This window comes from Clinocottus analis, unplaced genomic scaffold, assembly GCF_023055335.1.
Source record: "Clinocottus analis isolate CAN_PGR_092001 unplaced genomic scaffold, fCliAna1.0.p SCAF_7, whole genome shotgun sequence".
NCBI lineage: Eukaryota > Metazoa > Chordata > Actinopteri > Perciformes > Cottidae > Clinocottus > Clinocottus analis.
In genome coordinates this window covers 18,001,373-18,028,763 of record NW_027176229.1, presented here as the reverse complement: position 1 = coordinate 18,028,763, position 27,391 = coordinate 18,001,373, and the positions used below count along the sequence as shown (strand labels likewise).

Below are 27,391 nucleotides of genomic sequence, written 5' to 3'. Positions count from 1 at the left end.
ACTTCCGGTCGGCATTTTGTTCTACGAGAGGAGAGCCTCTCGATGATCGCAACAATCGTCATATTTCTCGTTTATTGTTGAAATTGGCTGCACTCACTGTTTATGTCGGTGCAGACCGACTGAAACTCCGACGAGCGAATGTTTCCCCGTGAATGTACGTTGAAACATTCACCCTCGAGTGGCGGAAAAAGAACGAATCGGTCCGACCCGGATTATTGTTGATAGCTTAGCAAGCTAGCTAACCAGCTAGCTGGCAAGCCAGTCGAGTTCCTCCTGGAGGATCTGCGCGAGAGAAGAAAGGGGGAGCTAGAGACGCGGACACGGACAGAGCACATTCCGCTCCCTTTGAACGCATCATCCCAAGGTAAATATAACCGCCCCGTTCAACGCGATGCAATGGAGTTTACAAATTGGGATTATTGACGGTAGCGTCAATAAAACCGCTCTGGCGCGCTACCACCTACGGCGCCGTTAACCGTTGACCAGGAGGTAACGGAAGCTAGCGAATTAGCCAGCCGAGCTAGCTAGGTGTGTTTTTTTTTTTGCTCCGCCGAGGCGCTCGGCCTCAAACTGGATGTCATTCGTCGAGGATCGGGCCAATGCCAACGGAATTAAAATCGGTACAGTTGCTTTTACATATACCCACACTCAACCCGTCTCGTTATCCCGAGCACGGGGAGGGGGGGCTAACACGTATATATCCCGACAAGCGTCCCCTTGTATTAAATGAGAAGCACTGTTTTATTTGGACAGCGTTAGGAGCGAACCAACAACAATTGGAGCTAGTTAGCATCGCTAGCTCGCCGTTAAAACACGACTACTGTTATGAGTGGTTGTCAGGCGGTGTTAACGACATAGTGAAAGGTAACTCCGGCTCCGAGGTCGGCTTTGAAGACCCGACCTCGTAACAGTAAACTTCTGGACGGAGTGACGTGAAGTTACCGCTGGTAGGTTTGTGCAGCAGGCGGTTTCAGCTCGCTAAGATATAAACAGTTTAATGTGCACGCTAACGTCCACTGTGCTTCAGCTCGTCGTTGTGTTGTCATTACGTTTGTGTGACTGAGCGGTGTGCTTTTGGTTCGCTGGAGCCGTTTTGACAGGGCTGACGTTGGCTGTGGTTACTCTCCTGTTTTGAAACCTTTTGAGGGACTTAAGTTACAAACTGAACACACGCTACGTCGCCTCCGTCGTAGTTCACGCCACTTTACGTCATACTAACAAGTTTTCGTAGTTTGGTTGACATATTTATGTTGGCGGGAATCTCATGCATGTTGGCTTCTCGGCGACAACAAATGCAGTTTGATCGCTTTTCTGCAGTTTTTCAGACTGCGCTCGGTGGCTGTCTGCTCCTGAAGGATGCAACTCCACCCCCACCCCCTCCACCCCCTACTGCTGCCACCATCACAGTGCATCTGTTCCTTTGTGCTGCCTCCTGCCTGTCAGTCTCACAGCTGTCAGCCAAGCCACTGTGTAGTAGAGGAAGAGCACATTTACCGAGCATGCTATCGCTCCAGCTAGCTCATGCAATGTTTACAATATCCATCTGTTGATCCTCCAATGGCGATGTTGTGCAGAAACTGTTGCACGTATTTACTACGCTATGACTTCAACGAGAGATCAGTGTGCACTGGGAGTACGGTCGCACCAGCGTATTTACAGATTATTCTACTATTCGGCAGAAGTTGTTTTCAAACGTGCATTTCCTTAGCATTAGTGGAGAAGGATTTCTCATAAGGTCAAAAGTGCTGCGTGCTGTTGCATTAAAGGTTGTTGAGCAGTGATGCCATGGTTGTTACACACATGACACGCTTGTGGTATGACAGTCAATATTGTGACGCTGTATCTAGCATTATTTTGCTGTTTTGGGTTAGTTTGACTGCCAGACCCAACTTAACACAAAATTGTGCACATACGAAAATGTATTTTTATGTTCCAAAGTCTGACGCAGGTCCATGTTCTCTTTCAACAGATTGAAGGAGGGGGACTTTTTTTTTTATCTGAAATGTCAGTGAGTCCACCCGAGACTGCACTGAATTCTTCAAAAAGGTATTATTACAATGGTTTGAGCCATTTATCATTTCTTTGTCTTGTCAATATAAACAATAGTAATGTCGGCTTACTCTTAATTAAAAAGACAACTCAGACTGTTAACATGTGTAGGGAGGGTTTGATGCTCAGGGTTTCAATGTCTTTCACTTTGCTGTCTAACACATTCATGATAATTGTTTCTTGGGGAGGAAACACAGAAAACAAAAGAGTTTTGTGCTGATCGTCTACTGGCTTGTTGTAGCAACCAGGGTTATCCACAAAGCTGAGGCTGATATTCGGAAGATTGCCGGTAGCATTTCCTTCTGCTTTTCTTTGACCTCGTGTGCAATCTTACTGAAAAGGTCAAGGACACCTAGCAAGAAAGGGTATACGACAAATTAAGTAAACATAGGGTTCTAATTTGTGCACATCCATCCTTTTGAACAAATTGAGAAGTACCCTGTGGTTTGACATTAGTAAAGAGGAATACACTGGTATGGTAGTAATACAAAGATTGAAAGCGGTTGACGACTAATTCAGTTTCACAGTACTGGTGATATTAAGTGTAGAACATGGAGACAAAGTTTGTTCTAGTATCTACTCTACTACCAGGGACAATCAGAATGTCAAAGCTTATTCACTGGAGTGCATTATTACCGGGTCTGTATATCATTAAAAACATATCTGGTGGCAGTATGATGCATGGCTGAGCAAGCTCCCCGACACACAAAACCCTTTTCTTTTATTTAACCTAATGAGCCAATCGTGGTATCAATATTGTGCAGTTGTTTAGTTGTTTTTTTTAGTTTTTTTTTTACAATATATTCACCTTGCAGAGTTTGCCACTGGTTTCCACCTCCTATAGAAGCCACCAAGATGTTGGTATATTTTGCATATTTGCTACTCATAGGAAGCTAAGTAAAGTAATCTGCGTTTAAATTACTCATTAGCATTAGTTATTAAGTAAGGCTAAAACTATGACTTATTTTGAAGATTGGAACAAAAATAGCAATCATTAAAATATTTTATTTGTATATATTTTCATTAATTGTTGATTTGCCTCTGCTTATAACATATGCCAGTATAATACCATAACATAACCGAGCGGCAGGCTGGTCGAATAGTCTTCTAAGACCTGGATTCAAGCCTCTGTTGGTTTTTATCTGTTGCACATACTTGAGTAAGACACCTAACCTCCACTTCTGGTAGTGACATGACATTTTTGATCCTGTGTCCTTGCTATAACCCACAGAGTACAGAGAGTACTGCGCCCCCCCCCCCTCCTTATAGAATACTATATATATATATATATATATATATATATATATATATATATATATATATATATATATATATATATATATATATAATACTAGATGTATGAGTAAAAAGGGGAAGATTTGTGGCAGTTTCTTCTTGATTGACAAGATTGTTGATTTTTTTTTTCTTTCTTGATTGACACAGTCTAATGAGACACGTTTATTTGTGGCTTACAGATGATGCATTTGATACCATTTCTCAATAACACAATATCAGTGCGGCATCAGGGCAGACCTAGCAGTATTTCTGCTGAACATTTTGGTCCAATCACTTTATTTGATTCCATGTTTTTGATGTGCCTGAATCGTATCTATTTTATTGTTTTATCCCTTTTTTTATGTCTCAACTCATTTCGTGAATCCTTGACTTTTCTCCTCCAATTACTCTTGCCTTCTTTCTTCTTCTTTCTCCTGTCTTTACTCTTGCTGTTTTGCAAAAAAATCTTTGTCCCTTTCCTGACTAACCTTCCTCTCTCCTAGGAGTGAGGAGATGTGAGGACGGGTGTCGTTCATCGGCCCCCTGATCTACCTGTGTATCAACACCCCCCCACCCTCACCTTCAGCATGAATGGGGATATGCCTCATGTTCCCATCACCACTCTTGCTGGGATCGCAAGCCTCACAGACTGTGAGTGACACACAGCCGTTCTTCAAACTCACCATCACATATTTTGTTGTGTCTCTTCTTCCAATATAACTTGCCAATCTGAAATATTAACCAACGTAAATTTGTAATTGTGATAGTATATTCTGTCTCGTGCCATGTTTTGTTTTCCTTCTCCCTGCTTTTCTACGTGTCCTCTATTGCTGATGCTTGTTTCTCACCTTCTCGGTCTCTTTTTTACATCTATATTTTTTTATTTTCCCATCTCTTTACTTTGCATCATCTTTCTCTTCTTGTTTTAGTGTTGAACCAGCTGCCCCTCCCTTCCCCTCTCCCGGCCACCACCACTAAGAGCCTCCTATACAATGGGAGAATCGCAGAGGAAGTTACCTGCCTACTGGGCTGTCGGGATGAGAATCTGGCCTCCCAGCTGGCCCATGGCCTCAACCAGGTGTCCACAGAGCACATGTGAGTTTATAAGTGAAAGTGTGTATGTGTCAACATTGTGTTCTGTACAGAGAGTCAGGACCCTACCCTGATTTGAGGCATGACATTTGCATGAAAATGCTTTGGCATTCAGTGTTAAGGCTTAGGATGTCACATAACTTTTCAAATAATCTTTAAGAACAGGCAACAGAAGAGCTGCTACTGTTGACTTTATAAATAATGAGGATTTTCTGCGAGCAAATATTAAATACAGACTTAAAACAATTAAAACATTGTACAAATTATAGTTAAAATATGTTTTATCATTTATCTTGAAAGGTGCCACTTTGGTTTCATGGCACAACATTAGACATTAACAATAGGCAATAGACAATAATAGTGATTATTACATATGGTTGTGCAATGAGGCCATATTTTACTTTTCACCTTGTAGTGAGGTAATGCTCTTTATTCATATTTAACCACTGAAATATACCCGACAAACCAAATCAATTTAGGTCATTCCTAAGATTCTGTAAATCCATTTTTGCCATGAAGGCTTTCTGTTTTCAACATTGTCCATACGTTCCAAAAACAAACAAGAGATAGCTACTGTCTTGTAGAATACAGTAGTGTTCAATTTCCCAACCCTAAATTGTAGGCTACATGTTCATATACATGTTAAATGCAATAATTATTTGTACTCGTACATGTTTTTGAGTTTTAAACATTATTCACTTATATTTTTTTCTTCCTATTGCTATTTGTGATGCTGCTTACTTAACTAAACTATTTTTTTACACATGTTTTCAGAGAGCTGAAGGACAACCTTGGTAGCGATGAGCCAGAGGGAGATGCACCACTGCTGCTGCAGACCATGTTGGCCAGGAACCCTGGCATCTTCAGGGAGAAAAGTATGGATTTAACTACTTGATGCACATTTTGACATGAAAGCATGCAACCATAAAACACAACTTCATGTTGATATTTATAAATCAATATACTGATTTTTTTTTTCTCATTATTTCTGAACAGATGTTATGCAGCAGCCAATGGTACCAACGTACAAGATCACCCAAAATTCCCTGCATAGCCCTGCCCAGCCTGCAAACTTTCAGCCGGATGCAATGTCTCCTAATCCACCGAGGTGAGTCAGGCTGCAGAATTTAGCAGACCTTTATGTACCATTACTAAAAACTGTAACCATGTAATCGTTAACACATATTATCCTGTTTTTTATAGTTATATCCCAGTTACATCACAATATTTTGTGTTCTCTTGTTTCATGGATGATTTGCTGTCTGTATAAGTAGTATCATTAATATAATTGATGGATAATACAATTATATTTAATTTAAATTATTGTATTGTTAGTTGTTTTACTGTTTTTAGCATGCAACTTCCTTCCACGTGCTCGCTCACTTTTTCTCCCTGTTGTCTCCTCTACTTGTCCAGTCGGTTTGTTGCTCCCCAGACTGGTTCCATCAGTCGGTACGCGGGCCAGAACAGTCCAGTACCCAGCCCCTACACCCCCCAGAGTCCTGCCCCTGGTTACATACAGCAGTATCCCCATCAACAACCACCCAGCTATAACCAACACCAACAGATACAACAAGGTGAGAGTATATGTGTGTTGCATGTTCATTTGCATGCATCAGGGGGCATTTGCTGAAGTGTGTGTGTGTGTGTGTGTGTGTGTTTGGCTGGCTGACATACATCATCTGTATGATTAATTGAAAGACACCAGTGCAGTCCCAGACATGCATGTGGGGTAAACAACAGCCTGACATTAGACAATTAGAAGTATACTTCAAAAGTTAGAGGTTTTTATTCCTTCCTTGTTAAGATACTTTAAGTGCGAACTAAACACTTCCTTCAGTTGCTTCACAGGTGTTGCCTCATGTTTTTTTTTAGCTTTCTAACTGTATTTCGTCTCGGCTGAGTCTGATGTTTAAGCGGGGATTTCCCAAACGATAACACTATTTTGTTCCACACTTTGAAACAGGGAAGCCTCGGACAACGAAAAGTCAGAATTTGATAAAAACACGTAAAAATGGTACAGTTGATATTTGGGCTCCAACTAACAATTATTTTAAAAATCAATTATTCTGTGGATTATTTTTCTGATTAATCGATGATTTGGATAAATTGAATATGAATAGGTTAAAAATAAATATATATATATTCATAAACAGAAATGACATTGCAAATTCACAATGCAAAAAACCTTCAGAAAGTGCACAAACAGGTTTGCTCCTTGAACATCCCTGAGCTGTAAAAGTAATTAAAACAAAATGAACTAAAAGAAAAAACATACACATGTATGCTTTACATTGGCCAATTGTATAGGCTTTTCAAAATAAAATACACAAAAAAATTATATTTTTGTTTTAAGGGACCTAAGCTGTCATAACAATAAATCATTTTAAAAAAATCTGAAAACTTAACAGGATTTGTTTGAACGTCAGAACTGACACACACACTCAGAACTCAGAGAACGAGAGATTAGAATTCCAGTTTAACCTTACGTCATACAAAATACCGTACCTCAGAGGCTATAATTACACATTGCTTCTTTTGAAACCCCCGTGGTATTTTTAAATGAAGAAACATGGTTTCAATAAGTTGTCATCTAACCCAACAGCGCTGCTCAAACACAGGGAATGAATGACTAGCTTGCGAGCTAACAACAACGGTTAGCCTAGCTTCCAAGTTATTGTAGTAAGCAATTCAACAAAGCAGTGACATACAAAAGGATACAATGGGTTGCACCATAACCTTTTGGACCTTCTGTCCACTGTTCTGCGCCTTTTCAATGGCGTAATAGTCGCGCGACACAACGAATCAATCATGAAATTCCAACCTGTAATAATCAAATTTTATTGATTCGTTGTTGCAGCCATAGTTGATATTTAATAATTTCATTTAAAAGGTCAGTGGGGCAAACATTTTATGGGATTTCTTCTGTCTTGGTTAACAATTATAAATGCTTCAGTCATGGATCAATAAAAAAATGACCAATTTTTTCTTCTTTTATTTGGCAGTATCTGTGGCCAGTCCCATGGTTCCAGGTGGTATAAGAAATATCCATGAGGGCAAAGTATCGGGGCAGATGGCCAACGCTGCCAACCATCTCTCAGACAGACACGGCACGGAGGACTACATGAACATTGTACACCGACTCGGCAATGAGGTACAACTGACAAATTCTAAAATCAGTACATTTTCAGTTCACTACTCAAGGCATACTATTATAAACAACAGTGTTTCATGTTTAATAATGCTATTTTTAGATTTTTAGATTAGGAAGTTTTGTAATGTGAGCCAAAAATACACTTTCTACTATCATCATGTTGAGGGCATGCATGTGATGTCACTGTACTTAAAAGTTCTGTCTATCGCTGCTCATGTAGGAAACAGATAACAGGGGGCATTTAGATGGAAAACTGCACAAGCCGACTTATAATGAATTCAGGTGCAATATTTTGGATCCGGCTAAAGAGAAGACAATGAATTCTAAAATGTTAAGAGTAATGCTTACCAACCAGGAACATGTGTGGTTATATATTTGTGTGTATTTTAGGTTTGTTCAGATTTTAACAACTGGACACACCATGCGATTCCTCCGTTTTTTAATGGGTTCAGAGATTAATCTTCTTTTGGTATTTTTACTTTGCAATTGTATATATGGACACTGGTTTTAAGGTGGATCTTAATATGTTCTTCTTCTTCTTCTTATTAATAATAATAATAATAATAATAATTTAAATTAGCATTACGCTTCTGAATTGCTGGAAAAAATGACATGTTCATATTATCTTGGTCCCCCTTATACTTTTGCAAACATAATGGACCTGCACACTGAAGTCAGGGCTCCTTCATCAGATCATTTTTATTCTAAAACCGATACCTGGTAGATTACATCTATGTTTTCTTTGCATTGTCTAGGATGGGGACTCCACCATGAGAAATCCTTCTTTCTCTCTGAGGTCTCCACAATCCGGCTGCTCCCCAGCAGGGAGTGAAGGAACACCGAAACGTAAGTACACCGGAAGAGGAGAAGAGACGCTACAGTGCCTGTCGGTTTTCTTTTAAGAAATGGCCTCCTTGGCTCCCTAAAACTCACGATTACAATTTTACTGCAACAGAATGGTTTGAGGCCGGTTTCTCTCAGTGAAACAAGGCCAGAGTAATAATTTCAGTCGCGGAGGACGGCTTGTGTCAATTGTAACGACAGTGCTGTGTCTGATTATTACTTGCCTTTGGAGGGTAACTTTAACTCTATTTGGTGTTACTTCTTTCCAGCAGGTTCTCGTCCCCCGCTGATTCTGCAGTCACCACCTCCCTATGCGGCCTCACCGAGGGAGGGAGGACCTGCCCAGAACCTGCAGCTCCAGCAAAGGAAGAAGGGGCCCGCAGTAAAAGAGGAGAAAGATTTGTACGACATTGTGAGCTCTCCAAACAAGGACTCTACAAAACTCACACTAAAGTTGTCCAGGGTCAAGTCAAATGAATCTGATACCCCAGGTAAGGAAGAGCACAATCTTAGCTGGGCACCCATGTTTTTGTTCGGTGGTTTCCTTCGTCTCAATTTTCATGCTTTCACAGCATTTTAATGATTTAGCTGTATTAAGAGGTGGTATGCTGACCTCACGCCTTGGCGTGGAGACCATTTAAAGCCATTCAGAACAACACTACCAAGGAGGCCCAGCAGAGGATGTACTTCCTGAGGCAGCTGAAGAAATTCAACCTGTCAAAGACAATGATGGTGCACTTCTACACCGGCATCATTTAGTCCATCCTCCACTCCTCCATCAGCGCCTGGTACGCTGCAGCCACTGCCAAGGACAAGGGCAGGCTGCAGCGCATCATACGCTCTGCTGAGAGGGTGATTGGCTGCAATCTGCCGTCCCTCTTATTCGCTTCAAAGACCCTGAAGTGAGCAAGAAAGATTGTAGCCGACCCCTCTCACCATGGACACAAACTGTTCGTGTCCCTTCCATTTGGCATGAGGCTGCAATCTATTAGGACCAAGACCTCATGCTCCACAAACAGTTTCTTCCCATCGGCAGTCGGGCTTATGATCAAAGCCCGGGTCGCACACTGACTGACTCTGACATCCCCAGGACAATTTCCTACCAGTCACTCCCCTGCACAGCCCTTCAGCACTCATATTTAGATACACTTGTCACTTTATTATTACACTTTCACATACACCTACAATACACTTGTTTTTAGTACTGTAATCCGTTTGTTTGTGTACTTTATTTTATATTCTATTGTAAATTTCATATGTTTCTATATGATTGTTGTTGTTTGTCTAATGTATGCACCACCCGCCAAGACAAATTCCTCGTATGTGTAACATACTTAGCAAATAAATGGTTCTGATTTTTTAATACAACCTTCTAACTGTGGTTTTGTTCATATCTTAGGTGATGCACTGCCGGGAATGGACGAGAGCTCTGATAATATGGAGGCAGAGCTGGGCTTCCAGCAGGTGCCTGTTCTCCAGCAAAATCTAGCTCGGATGCAACAGCAGCAAGCTTGTGGTGCCAGTGGTCTCCAGCCTCCCAGTTCCCCGTACGACGAGGCAGAGCTGGATGCCCTCGCTGAAATTGAAAGGATAGAACGAGAGGCAGCGAGTGAGAAGTGCTCCAAGGAGGTTCAAGATAAAGGTATGTATAGGCATAAACATGACTCTATGGATACATGCTGAACAAATGGTTGTGAATAACAAAATTTTGCCAGTTTGTTTATTTATATCTCTCTCCCTTTACAGACAAGCCACTGAAGAAGAGAAAACAGGACTCCTTTCCCCTGGAGCCAGGCGCAGGGGGACCAGGTGGCCCCACAGGTGCCCCAGGAAGTGGATCGACAGGAGGGGGCAATGCTGGCAAACTGACCCCGCAAGAGGCCACCGCAGCTGGGAATGGTGCCAGCCGCCCTCCCCTCATGGTGAGCATCGACCTCCAGCAGGCAGGCCGAGTTGATGGCCAGCTCGACCCCTGTCTGGCTGCCCCTATTCCAGCCCTTGAGGCCCAACGCTGGCCTGAAGAACCAGCTAGTGGGCCGGCTGCAGTGGAGGGTTCTGACACGGCTTTGCGGTTGAAACCAGATGGGCGACCGGAAGTCATCAAGAACAGGGTCGATAAACATGACAGCAGGAGAGATGGTCGGGACTCATCAAAGCACCGACATGATGAGAAGTCCTCTGACAGACGGGGAGAGATGCCAAAGTCATCAAACCGAGGCGAACACGGACGAGACAGGGACCGAGAAGCTGACAGAGATAGGAGGCATCGGAGCGAGACAGGTGGTCGAGACCGACGCTCACCTGACTCGCGCTGTCGAAGTGACAGAGATAGGTACCGGGCTTCTTCCACTGGGGAACCTGGTAGGAGCGGCAATAGGCAGGATGGTTCCAAACCGGCATCCTCTGCCTCTGGTGCTAAACTTCCAGATTCTTTCCCTGCTCAGCTCCTTGGAGGGCATAGTGGCGCACTGAAGAACTTCCAGATCCCTAAGGTGATCTGGGCTGACCCAAGCCAAATGTCTACCCACCTACCAATCATTCAACTTTCACTGCCTGCAATCTCACAACAACAACAAAAAAATCACACCACCGTTCACTCTCGTTTACATCTTTGTTTTCCCATTTGTACGCCTTTTGTTTATTCCTTGGATAAAAATCTGTGAATACATTCACCCACACCTAACATCTGCTTAAAATAGAAGAGTTTATTAATTTGATAGTCCGATGTGTTAACAAAAGCAAGTACCTTTTTAAGAAATTATCCATGCTGTTTCTCAGATGTTTCATGTGGGTAAATGTCTGCTTAAAACATTCACCGTCCGCATTGTGCAGCCATAAATATCTGGACTGAAAAAAAGCTAGTTTTCTCTTGACAACTAAGCTTCTATTTGTTTCATCCTTTCTCACATCTCTTGTTAATGCAGTGTTGAAAGATGCAACCCCCAGCCCCATTCTATTTTTTAAAAATATGCTAGTGTTTGCTGACAAAAAAAAGTGCGTTGTATACAATAGCTTATTTTATGCTATGAGGAAGGATCAGTTGTATTAAGGAACAAACGACCATAGTTGCACGAGCAGCTACCGTATGGGAGTACATTTTAAGCACCTAAGCAAACGATCACGCTGCCAGTTGTTTAATGTTGCAATCAAAGTTGGTTAGTGATCACCCAGCACACCACAACAACAATGATTGTCATGCCTACGGAAAATGTGGCCGTTTACTGGGATTCGACTTTGAAAAGAGTCTTCATCCAGCTGCTGAAGAATAGAAATATAGTTCAAACCGATCTGTCAAAAGGTCACTGGCATTGGTCAGGAAAATGAAATGGGATCACAATATTGATCTTTATCGTCTTGTTAGAGCTGCACCCTGTTCTTCTCAGTAGAGCTCAGCAATGCTTTGGCTTAATTGGTAATTTACAATGTATGTCAGTCACTGGTGGCGATTACAATGGGATGCAATGTTTCGCATTGGCTAGCGAGTGAGTCATGACTTTGCTGTGACTGGATTGGATTGATTGAATCTGGATCAAATTGAGTCTGAGAAACGTATCCACAATTATAGGATTTTCAGCATATAATATAATAGACAGATTCTAAAAATCCAGAACAATGTCATGATAAATGAAAAGGAATACTTAACAACCTTATGTTCTTTATTTATGAAATAAAATCTCATTGACTGATGCGTGCCATTAACTAATTTATTTATTTCAGCCAGCTAGAAAGGGTTGGATATTGTAAGAGCGAAAACATTCATACTCCAAATCTTCTGTTTAGGCCCTCGTCACACTCTGTGGCTGGGGGAAGTTGCTGTCTTGGCACTGCATTGATGACAATGTACCATATATTGATTGACCATTACTCATACAGTTTAAGACATGCAGATAATGTTGGGAAAACAGTGAATTGTTCTTTGGTATCATAACTTATCTCATGTCAATCACCGTGATCTATTTTGTGCATTTTATTATCTTACATTATTGTATCTTACTCTTGAAACAAAGGGCACGCTTTAGTGTGCACAGAGCTTTTCTGACTGTTTTGTTTGGTTGTTTTTCTTCAGATCAAACGTGATAAGGACGGCGGTGGGTCAAACGAAAGTCAGATGTGGGGACAGCCCAAGGTTAAACTGGAGAGGCTTGGTTTGGTGCAGGACTTTGAGAAGAGGCCCAAGCCTGTAGTGGTTCTGAAGAAGCTCTCCGTTGACCAGATCCAGAGGATCATTCGACACAGCAAGTCGGGAAAGAACAGGATCTCCTCAGGGAGGTCCAGCAAAGGTAAGGACAAGAAGCATTTTTCCACTCTGTGTACATTTGTATTTTTCCATTTAGTTAACTAAACAAGATAACAGAACTCCTTTTTTTGTTCATAACTTGAAATTGTGATGTGCCAAAATCTTCAGGTGGTATGGACCCAGCAGTTCTGAAGGAGCTGCCACCAGAGCTGCTGGCAGAGATTGAGTCAACCATGCCCCTTTGTGAGAGGGTCAAGATGAACAAGAGGAAACGAAGCACTGTAAATGAGAAGCCCAAATATGCTGAGGTCAGCTCAGATGAAGACTATGACGCAAATGGAGAGTGTGAGTAAAATTACAGTTAGTTTACTTTGGTATACCCTTTTTTTTTATTTTTTATTTTAGGGCCTGATTTTCTTCTTTTTGCGTAATCTCTACAGCTGCAAAGAAGCGCCAGCGCAGAGACAAAGACAGGTCCTGGGATGTGGAAGAAAGAGATCGCCGGGGTTCAGGAGAAAATCGTAAAAGTGGGAACCGGGACAGCAGACGAGGTTCAGGGAGCCGCTGCCGAGAATCCTCCGATGAACACTCACCGCCACCCAGCATGACTGAAGGTCTGTATTCAAGTCACCTGTCATCCCATATCCAATCATGTCCTTTTTACATTTGTGTGTGACATTAATTTCAAATAATGAACTTGTAGAGAGAGTGTTTGGTATCTGACAATGAAAACATAACAAAAAAAACATTTTTATGAAATTTCTCCCACTCAGTTGCCAGAAAAATGAAGGAGAAGCAGAAGCAGAAGAAAAGAAAAGCGTATGAACCCAAGCTCACCCAGGAAGAGTTGATGGACTCGTCCACATACAAGAGGTTCTTAAACAGCATTGACAACATACTGGAGAATCTGGAGGATGTGGATTTCACTGCTATGGGTAAATATGAGGGCTGACTATCGCTTTGAAAATCCAAAGGCAGAAACCTCACCGTATTTTATTCCACTTTGGTTTCATGTTTTCCAGCAGAGGCAGATGATGATGAGATTCCTCAAGAATTTCTGCTCGGCAAACACCAGCTGAGTGAACTGGGCAGCGAGTCTGCCAAGATAAAGGCCATGGGCATCTCCAGCAGGGTACTGTGTATAGTATATCACTATCAATAAAGTTTGACTGGTGTGTGGTACTGTTTCAGATGGAGGTCTTAATAACTGTCTCTGTTGTTGTAGATCCCATCAGAAAAGCTGGTGAAACTGCTGAACATACTGGAAAAGAATATCCTGGATGGGTCCAGGCTCTCCACCATGATGAGCCATGTGAGCTCCCATTCTGTGTTGAATATACTTCAGGGTGGTGTTTAACTAACATGAGAATTCTGTGATATTCTGTTTGAATAAAAACAAACATTATTCATGTTGAAAAATACCCACCTACACCCGGCTATAAAAATGTAAAAGGAATTGTTATAATGCTGCAAAAGATTTATTTGAAAGAATAAATAAAAAAAACAATAACATTGGATAGTTTATTTCTGTCCAACGCATTCATATTTCTTTCCTATCCCACCTCAGGAACCCGATGCTGAAGATGAGGAGAAACTTTGGAGAGACCTGATAATGGAGAGAGTCACAAAGTCAGCAGACGCCTGTCTGACAGCTCTTAACATCATGACCTCGGGGCACATGCCGAAGGCTGTCTACATCGAAGACGTCATAGAGAGGGTGCTACAATACACCAAGTTCCATCTTCAGAACACACTGTATCCACAGTATGACCCAGTCTACAGGGTGGACCCTCATGGCGGTGAGGATGAAGACAAGAATGCTTTAATTTCCATGTGTATATGTGGCATAGCCACTGGGGTCTTAGTGAAAAAAATGTTATGTGGCTGATTAATATGTTAGAACCTTCCATGAGTTTTGTTTATAAAACTATCCAAGAACTGCTACTAAACTCCACCTCCGTGGCAGTATATACCTTAAGCACAAATGTTATGATCTGTAGAGGAAACTATCTAAAACTCTAGCATCTCATCTCAAGCAGCCAAAAAGACTCTCTGAATTAAGAAATGTACGTCGTCTGTTTGCTCTATTATGATGTTGGACTGTCATTCAAAGTAACACACAACTTTTCTTTTTTTTCATGAAGAGAAATGGAAAATGTTCGGCATGTAAAATCAGGGTTCATGATCAAAAACACTTTGCAAAGTATTTACAAGGGTTTCTCTTTTCCATCTAGGTGGCCTGTTAAGCTCCAAGGCAAAGCGTGCAAAGTGCTCCACACACAAGCAGCGCGTGATTGTCATGTTGTACAACAAAGTGTGCGACATTGTCAGCAACATCGCGGAGCTCCTAGACATCCAGCTTCTTACGGACACCACCATCCTCCAGGTAAAAGCTGAGAGCACTTAAAAATAATGTCAGACTGTGGTCATCCGTTTTATGAAGTCAAACAATTTCTTTGCAAGCCAGATGATGATTTATGTCATTCTCTCTGTTTCATTTCCAGGTTTCTTCTATGGGAATCACACCGTTCTTTGTGGAGAATGTCAGTGAGCTGCAATTGTGTGCCATCAAACTAGTTACAGCAGTAAGTTTGTTTTTCTTCACACTCAATTGCAGTTTTTTTTTCATAGTTAAAAACATCCTGCTGTTGGTGTACATTCCTTAAAAAGCATGTTTTTACTGTTCTACAAAACTGAAGGGAGAGACTCGTCACCTTTCATATTTCCTGTCTCCAGGTGTTCTCGCGTTATGAGAAGCATCGACAGTTGATCTTGGAGGAGATTTTTACCTCTCTGGCCAGACTGCCCACCAGCAAGCGCTCCCTCAGGAATTTCAGGTTATTTTTTTTTCTCCTAAAACTTTACATTGATTTATGTCCACAAGGTGTTTTCAGGGATAAGGCATCAAATTATTATTGTCTGGACATTAATGTAGCGGAATAATCGCTGAGGTGAAGATTTTACTCATCCATAATAGTAACTTACCGTGTATCTTTGGCTCTCGTGTCATCAGGCTGAACAGCTCAGACCAGGATGGAGAGCCGTTGTACATCCAAATGGTGACGGCTCTGGTGCTGCAGTTGATCCAGTGTGTGGTCCACCTCCCCAACGACAGAGACATTTTCGACGAGTACGAGAGCAAGGTAGGACCGCAAGCAGACGCACAAAAGTTACCACACAAGCAAGCTAATGTATACAAATACAGACACACATTCAAAAGTCCTCACATGTCCTTTTTGTGTCCTTTGTTTGTTTTTTTTTAGGTGGATCAAGATGTGTTGATAACCAACTCGTATGAGACGGCAATGAGAACAGCACAAAACTTCCTCTCAGTCTTCCTCAAAAAGTAATTACCACTCCAGTCTGTACTGCCTTGCAATAGGCTTTGTACTTATAGTTGCAAAGTGGCACTGTACTAAAACTGTCGTCAATGCATGAGAAAAAGGCCGGAGAATCACTACCGTTTCTCTTTCCCATTATTTCTACCCTCTGTAGTCACTAAAAATATGTATCATAACACCACCATCCTCATGGTGTGCATGGTTTCCCATGTGCATGCTGGGTATTGTACAATATGCAAATTAATTCTACTTGCTTGTCAAGTCCTCAAACACTTCCTCATGTTTGATGGAATTAGTCAATCAATAGTACGGCTATTTAGGCCTCGCATATCAATTTACTACTTTACATTTTCGGTTGCTTTATTTTCTGACCCCCTCGGCCTCTAATCATTTTTGCTACAATTAATTATTTCTGTTTCCATCTTTTTCTTCTTCTTTCCCCGTCCTTAAGATGTGGCAGCAAGCAGGCAGAAGAGGATTACCGGCCATTGTTTGAGAACTTTGTCCAGGACCTGCTCTCAACAGTGAACAAACCAGAGTGGCCCGCTGCAGAGCTGCTGCTCAGTCTGCTTGGTCGACTATTGGTTAGTATGACAGAGCGCTTTCTTTCCACTGGAAATGCAACTAGGCAGCGGACATACTTACCTTCCTTTAACACTGAGACTAAGACTGAAGAGTTTGCAACTCATGTGTAAAATACATCCCTTTGTCGTATGTATTTTGTTTTCATTTTAATAATTCTTTTGTACTTTTTTTTTTTTATAACACTAGTTATATAACAACTTAAAAAGATCCATGAAAGTTATTCATCTTGAATGCTGTGATAAGATTGGTTATTTTTTTCTTTTAAGGTTTAAGTAAAGGTCAATTTTGGTCTGAAGTGTAAAAAAATATATGAAATTGTCTGTTCCGATCAGGTCCACCAGTTCAGTAACAAGCAGACAGAGATGGCTCTGAGAGTAGCATCTCTAGACTACCTGGGCACGGTGGCTGCCCGTTTGAGGAAGGACAGCGTCACCAGCAGGATGGACCAGAGATCAATCGATCGAATCCTGCAACAGGTAGAAGAACAACTTCACATTTGATGACCTCACTATCTCCTGAACGTAATGGATGTTTATAGCAACAAAGATAAAGTTAAACGGAACAAGCAGAAAATGTATTATGTGCTCTCTCTGGTTGTTTAGTCTCAAGGTACTGACGAGACCCAGCAGCTGCAGAAGGCCCTTCTGGACTACTTAGAGGAGAATGCTGAGACTGATGCCTCACTGGTGGTGGGTTTACATTAGACTGGCTATGCTAATGGTGACTTTTAAACACTGTTGGAGATGTATGACATCTGAGTGTCACATTGACTGACTAAATTTATTCGATTCATGGGGCTATTTGCCCACATAAAAAACACCCTATGTAACCATAAGACTGATGAACTAAAAATTGTTGGTCTGCTCATTAATTCTTTAGAAATAAATTTCTCCAGGCTCGCATAACAAAACTGAATCCTAGTATCACTCATACGTCTTAATGGAATTTTTAATTCACTGATAAATTGCTCTAAATAAATCATATTCTCTGATTCCACTCACTCTGATACTGACACCTTCTATGTCTTCTAGTTTGCCAGAAAGTTCTACGTTGCCCAGTGGTTTCGGGACGCCACAACAGAAGCTGAGAAGTCCATGAGGAACCAGAACTCCAAGGATGATGACTCATCGGACGGACCACAACATGCCAAGGAGATGGAGACCACCGGTGACATTATGCAGCGTGCCGAGAAGCGCAAGAAGTTCCTGCGCAACATCATCAAGGCAATGCCTGCTCATTTCGCCACACTGAAGTAAAGATTTCTTTGTTGTCGTGCCAGCTGTCTGTCAGTTATAGTCTCTTTGTCAGTCGACTGCATGATGCGAGTATAATCCTATATCATTTGTCCTCTTTGCCCTTCTCCCCAGAATGAACTCTGACACTGTGGATTATGAGGACTCCTGTCTGATTGTGCGTTATTTGGCCTCCATGAGGCCGTTCGCCCAGAGCTTTGATATTTATTTAACACAGGTAAGAATTGAGTATTACTTTAAATATCTTTTTCTTTTGAATGAATTACAGCAGCGATGTAAAATAATCTATTAGTCGCTCACACAGTAGGGTAAAGGGGTTATTAAGGTTTCACTGGTTTGTCTGTTTTGTCAACTGTTGAATGGAAAAATATCAGTTTTTGTAATCAGGCTGGTGCATTTCTTTTTTTCTTTTATAGATCTTGCGAGTCCTTGGGGAAAATGCCATTGCTGTAAGAACTAAAGCCATGAAATGTCTCTCTGAGGTTGTGGCTGTGGACCCTAGCATACTGGCAAGGGTATGTTACAGCTGTGTTCACAAAAGACAATTTTCTCCAATGTCCAAATGGGGCATATGCTTCACATACTGCACACAATGTTTGCCATCCTAGTCTCTGTTTTAGTCACATTTTGGCTCTGTCAAGATGTACTTTCTTATTTTACCTAGACTATTCTGTGCATGCAAGTTATCTTGTTGTCGTTTCTCTGTATGCTGACACACTCTTCTCTCTCTGCAGTCTGACATGCAGCGTGGTGTCCACGGTCGCTTGATGGACAACTCTACCAGTGTGAGAGAGGCAGCTGTGGAGCTGCTTGGCAAATTTGTGCTGAGCAGACCCCAACTCACCGAGCAGTACTATGACATGCTCATAGAGAGGATACTGGTAAGTTGCTCATTCAGACTCATTGTAGACTTGTTATTGTGTTGTGAGGTATTACATTCCCAGTATGAACTTTGATTTATCAGAACAGAACATCATCAGGGCATTGCCAGTCCATTCATAAGCTGACAGTAACGTGACATACTGCGCTTACTTTTTCTTTGCACTGCTCTTTTCTATTGTTATTTTATACATCGTGCTGTGCACTGGCTGTTGATCGTTATGGCCCAAGCCACCCAACTTTATGTTACTTTACTGGAGGCAGTGTTGCAGTTTACTCATGTGCATTACACTGTAGTCTTAGTAGAGTGTGAGTGTGTGTATTTGTGTGTATCAAAGAGAGCTTAGAGTTATTGGTATTGGGCTCAGGCTGAAAAATGGCAGACTTCGGCGTGCCAGGGTCGGGCACGGCTCAGACTGGAGGTTTGTCCCATTCAGGGCTCTTGAATAGGAGGGCAATTTTGTTTTCAGAAAAAAAGACTGGTTTAGATGTTTTAAGTTTATTTTGATTGGATATAATTACAACATGAGCATTGTCTTTGCTGTGGTAATACACACGATCAAAATTGAAATGAAGTACAACACACACACACACACACACACACACACACACACTTTGTTGTGCTCTTTCTCTGTACTCTGCATCTGAAAGATGAACAAATTGTTGTGCCTGTTGTCATGGAAATGCTCAAGAGGGTTCATGGGAAGTTCACTCTTCATTACGGTCTTATACTGCCACCTATTGCCAGAAAAGTGCAATCACACCCCAAGCAAATGTTTGTTTTGGTGCACAGGACACTGGTATCAGTGTAAGAAAACGAGTGATCAAGATCCTCAGAGACATCTGTCTGGAGCAGCCAACATTCAACAAGATTACTGAGATGTGTGTGAGGATGATCCGCAGAGTCAATGATGAGGAAGGTATCAAGGTATGGATCAGTTGCACTTTCGTAACTCCACCATTTTAATTGTTGTGAGATCCATTCTTTCGTCATTAGTATTCCCTTTATTTATTACGCCTCTTTTAAGATAAACTCTGGTCCAATAAATTCATCCCTAAAACCATTGAATGTTTTGTAGGAAGTATAGATCAAAACTAACGATACATGAACTTGTGCTGTTTATAGAAACTGGTGAATGAGACATTCCAGAAGTTGTGGTTTACTCCGACTCCAAATCAAGACAAAGAGACCATGACCAGAAAGATCCTCAACATCACTGATGTGGTAAGTTTAATGCTGCGTTCACAAAAAAAAAAGAATTTCCGCAACGCCTTTTCATGTGAGTTAACTCACTTCGCTTAATACTTTGTGTATTTGCGCCGGAAAAGGGGCCCGCCTTATCTCCGTAAAAACAGTTACTGTTTTTCATCATGTACCATTGAAATACCCACGAGTTCTGCTTTATGCTTGTTCCACAAATGTCGGAACATCAAACGCCATCGTGTCTGGGTCATAATATTGTCCATAGACACACACAGATCCGACCTGTGTCTGAATGACTGGTTGGCCGAGGCCTACAACCACATAATCACTTGTCACTACTTCAGGTTTCAGCTTGTCGAGACACCGGCTATGACTGGTTTGAGCAGCTTCTTCAGAATGTAAGTATTGGATTTTGCTTCTTAACTTGCTGGGGAATATATCAAAGTTTCAAACATTCTTTAAATGACTATTGTCTCTCTGGCTTTAGCTTCTCAAGACTGAAGAGGATGCCACGTACAAGCCAGCCAGAAAGGCCTGTGTTCAGCTCGTTGACAATCTGGTCGAACACATACTCAAATACGAGGAGTCTCTTTCAGGTTTGCAAACTTAAACTGTGCCGTAATGCAGCAGTTGACTTAAACTACCTTCTATACTGCTAGTGGAGTTAATCAATGTTCTATCATAAGATTGAGATACAATTTCAAAGTAGAATAATTGATGTCCTCTTTCCTCTGTAGACACCAAAGGTGTAAACTCAACGCGGCTTGTGTCGTCCATCACCACCTTGTACTTATTCAGCAAGATCCGGGCCCAGCTCATGGTCAAACATGCCATGACCATGCAACCCTACCTGACCACAAAGTGTAATGTAAGTTGTCTGTACATAATCCATTTAGTTATTGCTTCATTATTTAGAAAATATGCTTATTATAAAATGAAGGATCCTTTATATCAGCGTGGCAAAATTAAGGACCCCCAATCTAGTCATTGTTGCTGCCCAATCTATCACAGCTTCCCCAGTAGTGACTGTTGTGCTGTTTCCCCGCAGACTGCCAACGACTTCATGGTCATCTGCAACGTGGCTAAGATCTTGGAGCTCGTGGTTCCTCTGATGGAGCACCCGAGTGAAACTTACCTTGCCACCATCGAAGAAGACCTCATGAAGCTTATCATCAAATACGGCATGACGGTGCGTGGCAGTGGCTTGTTTTTAGAAAATAAATTCTGTGAAATTTAATCGGTGTTGTCATAGAGATGACATGATGTCTTTCTTCCTTTCCTCTAGGTGGTCCAGCACTGTGTGAGCTGTCTTGGAGCTGTTGTCAACAAAGTCACGCACAACTATAAGTTTGTCTGGGCCTGCTTCAACAGATTCTATGGTGAGATACACAGTTAGCAACTCCGATCTCCTGTGCTCAGTTTAAGTCTGCAGTATTGAGCCCAAAAGTTTCACTTTTACCACATTCCAAGATGAGAAAATAGAACTTGCATTTCAGCAATGTATCAATTTAGAAAAGAGTAGACCACCAGTGTTATAGGACACACTGTTAATCTAAGTAACTTGAAATGTATTCTTTCTTTCTCCAGGAGCACTTAACAAGCTAAAGGTTCAGCATCATGAGGATCCCAACAGCACGACGTTGGTAGCAAACAAGCCTTTCCTGCTGCGATCGCTCTTCACTGTGGGTGCCCTGGCACGGCACTTTGATTTTGATCTGGAGGAGTTCAAGGGCACAAACAAGGTAGAATTGCATTTTAACTTTGACATTTAAGCTGTGGGAAGCAATGGATTTCAATCGTACGTTCAAACTAGTTTTGGGCTCTGCTGCAAGTAAACTAGAATTTTGGAAATTTAGAAATAATTAAATGTACACCATCTCTGTGTTTTGTGTGTTGTGTGCAGGTTGTTATCAAGGAGAAAGTTCTTGAGCTGCTGGTATACTTCACCAAACATGAGGACGAGGAGGTCAAGACCAAAGCCATCATCGGCTTAGGCAAGAACACCGTTTTAAATTATTCGGTTTGACTCATGTAAAGGTCACTATATTTATTGTGTGCAAAACAGCATAGAGTGTTGTGTGTCTCAGTCCACATTTTCATTCCCCAGCAGGTGGAGATGAGGTATATGGAGATGCATTGCTTACTTGTTCTCCCATGTGTTTGCTGTGTGTCATTCTCTCCCCTCAGGCTTCCTTGTGATCATGCATCCCAGCCAGATGTTTATGCCTGAGGTGAAGACCTTGTACAACGGCATCCTGGCTGACCGTGCCTCCTCAATCAACCTCAAAATCCAGATCCTCAAAAACCTCCAGACGTACCTTCAGGAGGAAGACACACGGATGCAGGAAGCCGACAGAGAATGTAAGTGAAGCTGTTGCTGTACTTTTTTGATTTTTGATTCAGCACTCCAGTGTTACATCCTCTGCGGTCATACAGACTCTGTAGTGTACAAAGTCATGAATAAATGGTTTTCTTTTTAAAGTTTTGCCTGTAAAAGTTGGTGCAACGCATTTCATTTTGTGTTCTTGCAGGGAAGAAACTGTCCAAACAGGAGGATCTGAAGGAGATGGGAGACATCTCTTCAGGGATGAGCAGCTCCATCATGCAGCTTTATCTAAAGCAGGTGTTGGAGGCGTTCTTTCACACCCAGTCCAGTGTACGACACTTTGCTCTCAACGTCATCGCGCTCACACTCAACCAGGGTCTCATCCATCCTGTGCAGGTAAGAGCCAAAAGCTGTCAAACCACTCCACCTCCAGGAATTGATAAATAATGAAATTCAATTTAATATTGCATATGGATAGAATTTAAGAATTGTGTTAATAGATATAAGCGGTATTTTTATATAATATTCAACAATTCTTTTTGTGCGCGTGTGCGAGAGCATCTTAAATCATAAATAAAAATTTAAAAAAACATATTTCATATGCTCTATTATAATTGAACCCTCATTTACTTCAACTTAAATTGTTTTATTAACAGAAATATGAACATAAGCATGTGAGCGTCACATCTTCTGTTTGTCACGTCTCTGCAGTGTGTGCCTTACCTCGTTGCAATGGGAACAGACCCGGAGGCCAGCATGAGGAACAAATCTGACACGCAACTGGTGGAGATTGACAAGAAGTACACAGGATTCATCCATGTGAGTGTTCAATGCCAACTGGTTAAGAATTCCAACTTTGTCTCCCACTCAGCAACCTCTCAGCACCGTTGGTAGAATGTTAGAGAGCTAAAAGTTTATCAATGACAATATAAAATACGTATCACTTCAGATACAGCCATGTTCCATAGGTGCTTTAGTGCAGGAAATGGTTTGTGGTGGAACTTTATTCCTCCATTAATGGCCTGCAGATAAACCTCCGGGAGCACACGCATGAAAAAAGCATTACATCCAAATTCTCGATACAATATTGTTTGTCTTCTCTTTGTACAGTGTGGATGGAGCTTTTGTTGTTCTAGAGAAATACTCCAACACAAATTTGAGTGTTATTATTTTATTGGCACAGATAGTCTTGGCAGCAGCTGTCTGAACTATTCTCTGAAATGCTGAGTTTATAACACTTCTCTTTTAACATATTCTTTCACAGATGAAGGCAGTGGCTGGGATGAAGATGTCGTTCAACTTGCAGCAGGCCATCGAGTCGTCTCGGAGGACCATCATACGAGGTTTCCGACAGGACGAGACGAACACGGCACTCTGCTCCCACCTCTTCTCTATGATCCGGGGGAACCGGCAACACCGGAGGGCTTTCCTCATCTCACTGCTGAACCTCTTCGATGACAGTTCTGTGAGTGAACCTGCAGTCATACTGACATATATTGGCACTCATTTTAAAGTAGTATTTCTTCATTAACAACATGCCAAAGGGAAATTTTCTTTTTTTTTCTAAACACATTTGCTAGCAATGTGTCTTAGTAAGAATTGCATAAAATGTGTACATGTTAAATATGATTCTTGGGGATATAGACAAAATAACAAAGAAAATAAAGAAATGACGAACACTATTGTCTATAAATATGTTGAATCCAATTATTTTACTATTTTGCAAATTTTAGAAGTGTAGGTATACTAAATAAACAAACACTGCAGTGTGAGTTTGTCAGGCACTGACTCTCCATCGTGTCTTTTCTCTCTCTTCTTTCTTTCTGCAGAAGACGGAAGTAAACATGCTGCTGTTTGTAGCAGACAACATGGCCTATTTCCCATACCAGAGCCAGGAGGAGCCTCTTTTCATCATGCACCACATAGACATCACACTGTCTGTCTCTGGCAGCAACTTGTTGCAGACCTTCAAAGAGGTAGGATAGCATGTTGAAAAGTAGCTTGCATTTGTCTGCGTCATAGGGCGGAACACATCTTGAAATGCATTTATGTTCATTATTATAATTATATAAGTATTTATATGGAGTTTTATTTATTTATTTCTCCTGTCCAGCTTCTGCTAAAGGAGCCGAGGCGTAAGGAAAAGAAGGTAAAGGTGTGGAAGAACACGTCAGATGGAGAGGATGAAGAGGAAAGCATGAACTGCGATTCTCCTCGGAGCGATGGGGAAGAAAACTGCGACACTGACGGTGTTGTACGGCGGCCGAAAAAGACCAGAAAACCTGTAGAGAGCTCGGAGTCCGAATCTGATCTGGACGATTTGGATCTAGAGGATGTGGACAAAGTAATGAGGCTCATCCCTGACAATCCTTCAGGTCTCTTGGACTTTGCTAATGCTGTTCAAGGCATCCTGTTGCTGCTGGTGCTCAAACAGCATCTGAAAAACCAATATGGATTCTCTGACGGGTGAGATCTACATAATAAAATAAAATAATAAACATAATAAAACAATACATAAATATACCGACATTTTTAAGGATTCGTTTGACCAGTTCAAACCTTAAACCACTTTGGGAAATGTAGGACCTGTGTAACTCTTTTTTTTTGTCTTCCACAGTAAAATTCAGAAGTACTCTCCGACAGAGTCAGCCAAGGTGTACGATAAGGCAGTGAACCGAAAAAACACTGTTCACTTCCACCCACGACAAACCATCGACTTCATCGCCAACAACATGGCACGCGCCACACTGTCAACAGATGTCAAGAAGCGAATCGTCAGACAATACCTAGATGTAAGGAATACAGCTGCATCAGACTATCATTGCCAATGTGTTATGTAGGCTGACATTGCCGATTGCCAGTTAATCTGCCAGCATTTTAGTTACGAAGTAAATTATAACTATCTGAAGAAAGTTAACAGTATGTAGTAAAATGTGAAAAATCAGGGTCAAGGAAGTCCAGTATTCATGTTAAATGACGTTTTGACCTATAACGAGGCTCCGCAGTGGGTCTCAGGCCTTTTCTACTCATAATAGACACCTTTCTCTATCTTTGACATAATTAATATTTAAGTTGGCTGCTTTAATTCCTTTAATCTCCAGTCCTTTTATTTATTTAATAATAATTATTATGTTTTATTATATATTTATTCATTATTGACTGACTGACAGACTTAACTAATGTGAAATTGCTGATCACATTCACCAGAAGGGAACTTTTGTTTTGAAATCATTTCTTGGTCACTTTCACAGTAAGTCAGGTCTTACTATCTCTTTCCATAACGAAGAGTGTAGACGCGTACCACAAAACAAAGTGGTGGCAAGTCTTTTCTGAAGTGGACGCTGGCATATTCTGTTACAGAACCAACCTCAACGTGTATAACCTTGCCTTGTTACTTCTTATACTATCGCCAAGCTTTTCCTCTGGTGGCTTGAAAGAAATTACACATCTCAAAGTCAATTTCTTGTCTTTTCCACTCCAAACAGTTTAAGGTTCTGATGGAACATCTGGACCCAGATGAAGAGGATGAGGAGGGAGAAGCGTCCGCCAGCGCCAACATCAGAAACAAAGCCATAAGCGCCCTACTGGGAGGCTCTGGCCCCATGTCAGGACCCAGTCCGCGCAATCAGGCAGGTCCAGAGACTGATGACGATTATAGTGATGGAGACGAAAGGACGCCAGGGGTGAGAAAAATTGAAACGCACACTATTTCATAAAATACCATTTGAAAATGTGTGTGAAAATAGTGCAACACTTTCTTTCTTCTTCCGTCTTCCCCCGCAGTCCTCTCGAAGGTCAAGGCGAGCAGGTGACTCCATGAACGAGACAGTGGATTCTATGGATGTGATTGCCCTTTCCTGCCCCAAATACAAGGACCGGCCGCAAATAGCTCGAGTCATCCAGAAGACCTCCCATGGATACAGCATCCACTGGATGGCCGGCTCCTACTCGGGGCCATGGGCGGAGGCCAAGAAACGCGACGGCCGCAAACTGGTGCCTTGGGTGGACACAATTAAGGAATCGGACATAATTTACAAGAAGATTGCCTTGACCAGCAACCACAAACTGAGCAACAAAGTAGTACAGACTTTACGCTCACTGTATGCAGCGCGGGAAGGAGGAGCTAGCTAATGGCTCCTGTGTGGTGTTTTTTTTTTTTTTTTCGTTTTTTTTTTCTTTCGTTTTTTGATCCCCCTTCTCCATTTCTACTTTATCAAAATCCTCCTTTTCCCTGCTCCTACTCCTCCTCCTCGACCTGCCACCTCCAACAACACAGCCAAACTTCACTGGATTCCTAACCTGCTCCTCTCCTTCCTCATTTTTGTAAGAAAACACAGGAGGGCAAGAATATTTGACACTACATACTTTTACATGAGTTATTCTTGCAAAAATGACACAAAACATAAGACTTATTATATTAGAGGGACTGCTCACGTTTTGTTTGTGTACAAGTGCAGAGGATAGAATCCGGAAGGCATTAAAGGAATAATTCACCCAAATTATCCCTTAAAAAGGCTATCAGAAAAGAGACCTGGGGGGAAATGTTTTGTCAACATTGTTGTGGGAGCTCCTTCGCTGTTGTGCAGCAGATTCTAGTCGCTCATTTCTACTCCCACTGTATCATAGTTTAACACAACAAAAACCTAAAATGTTTATATCTCTGAAGACAAAAAAGCTGTAAAAAAAGAATAAAACCTTAAGTGAATGTTGGAAATTAGTCTTTTTGATGTTCTTATTAAAGTGTTTTTGGAGTTTATTATATACTAGCACCCTGATGGTTTTTTCCTTTTAGCTTTTAGATATTTTAAGGAAAAAGAAGAAAAAAGAAAAAAATATTAATTTTTATTTTTGTTCACTTTTATTTGTCCATGCTGTACAATGGCAGAGTCCTCTGAACATAATTTATTCTATTTCGAACTACGCATGCAGTATATGTGGCCTATTGCAGGAGGATATTTTGTAAATGTAGATTTTGTTGTATTAGGTCACCCTAGTAATAAGAAGAAAGGGGATTTATACCCTTTTGGTGGAACAAATACTGCAATAAATTTTCTACTTCTCTTTGTCACTTGTCTGCTCAAAGTGTTAATCTGATCTTTACATTTTATAAATGAAGAAAAGTTTAGGGCCTGGATGCTGCTAAAACAGACAGG

At 41.4% G+C, this 27,391-nt stretch overlaps 1 protein-coding gene across 6 annotated transcripts; it reads left to right on the top strand.

Annotated features, from left to right (window-relative positions):
- Window positions 1-27,243, top strand: nipbla (NIPBL cohesin loading factor a). 6 transcript variants are annotated; one of them, XM_068604586.1, is made up of 49 exons: window positions 1-364; window positions 1,970-2,046; window positions 3,831-3,975; window positions 4,254-4,419; window positions 5,191-5,291; window positions 5,413-5,524; window positions 5,833-5,993; window positions 7,422-7,570; window positions 8,326-8,416; window positions 8,683-8,904; window positions 9,813-10,055; window positions 10,160-10,905; window positions 12,480-12,693; window positions 12,819-12,995; window positions 13,091-13,264; window positions 13,424-13,585; window positions 13,673-13,782; window positions 13,876-13,962; window positions 14,218-14,449; window positions 14,885-15,036; window positions 15,155-15,235; window positions 15,387-15,487; window positions 15,664-15,793; window positions 15,914-15,996; window positions 16,443-16,575; window positions 16,909-17,052; window positions 17,179-17,265; window positions 17,608-17,828; window positions 17,944-18,046; window positions 18,246-18,344; window positions 18,564-18,710; window positions 19,502-19,636; window positions 19,835-19,933; window positions 20,257-20,310; window positions 20,400-20,508; window positions 20,650-20,780; window positions 20,961-21,101; window positions 21,198-21,291; window positions 21,500-21,654; window positions 21,816-21,906; window positions 22,100-22,273; window positions 22,444-22,634; window positions 22,950-23,057; window positions 23,503-23,703; window positions 24,068-24,214; window positions 24,352-24,704; window positions 24,856-25,030; window positions 25,724-25,921; window positions 26,022-27,243. In XM_068604586.1, exons 3-49 carry the CDS (start codon window positions 3,912-3,914, stop codon window positions 26,367-26,369), a joined length of 7,596 nt encoding a protein of 2,531 aa, XP_068460687.1. In that variant the 5' UTR covers window positions 1-364; window positions 1,970-2,046; window positions 3,831-3,911; the 3' UTR covers window positions 26,370-27,243. The 6 variants fall into 6 exon arrangements, with proteins under 6 accessions (XP_068460687.1, XP_068460692.1, XP_068460691.1 ...); XM_068604591.1 differs by having other exon boundaries at window positions 3,828-3,975; window positions 8,686-8,904; window positions 10,160-10,335; XM_068604590.1 differs by having other exon boundaries at window positions 3,828-3,975; window positions 10,160-10,335.
- The last annotated feature ends 148 nt before the right edge of the window (window positions 27,244-27,391 follow it).

Coding starts and splice junctions, on each gene's coding strand:
- nipbla (XM_068604586.1), top strand. CDS start 3,912: ATGAATGGGGATATGCCTCATGTTCCCATCACCACTCTTGCTGGGATC. Junction 10,906..12,479: donor AGAACTTCCAGATCCCTAAG/GTGATCTGGGCT, acceptor GTTTTTCTTCAG/ATCAAACGTGATAAGGACGG. Junction 25,031..25,723: donor TCGTCAGACAATACCTAGAT/GTAAGGAATACA, acceptor CACTCCAAACAG/TTTAAGGTTCTGATGGAACA.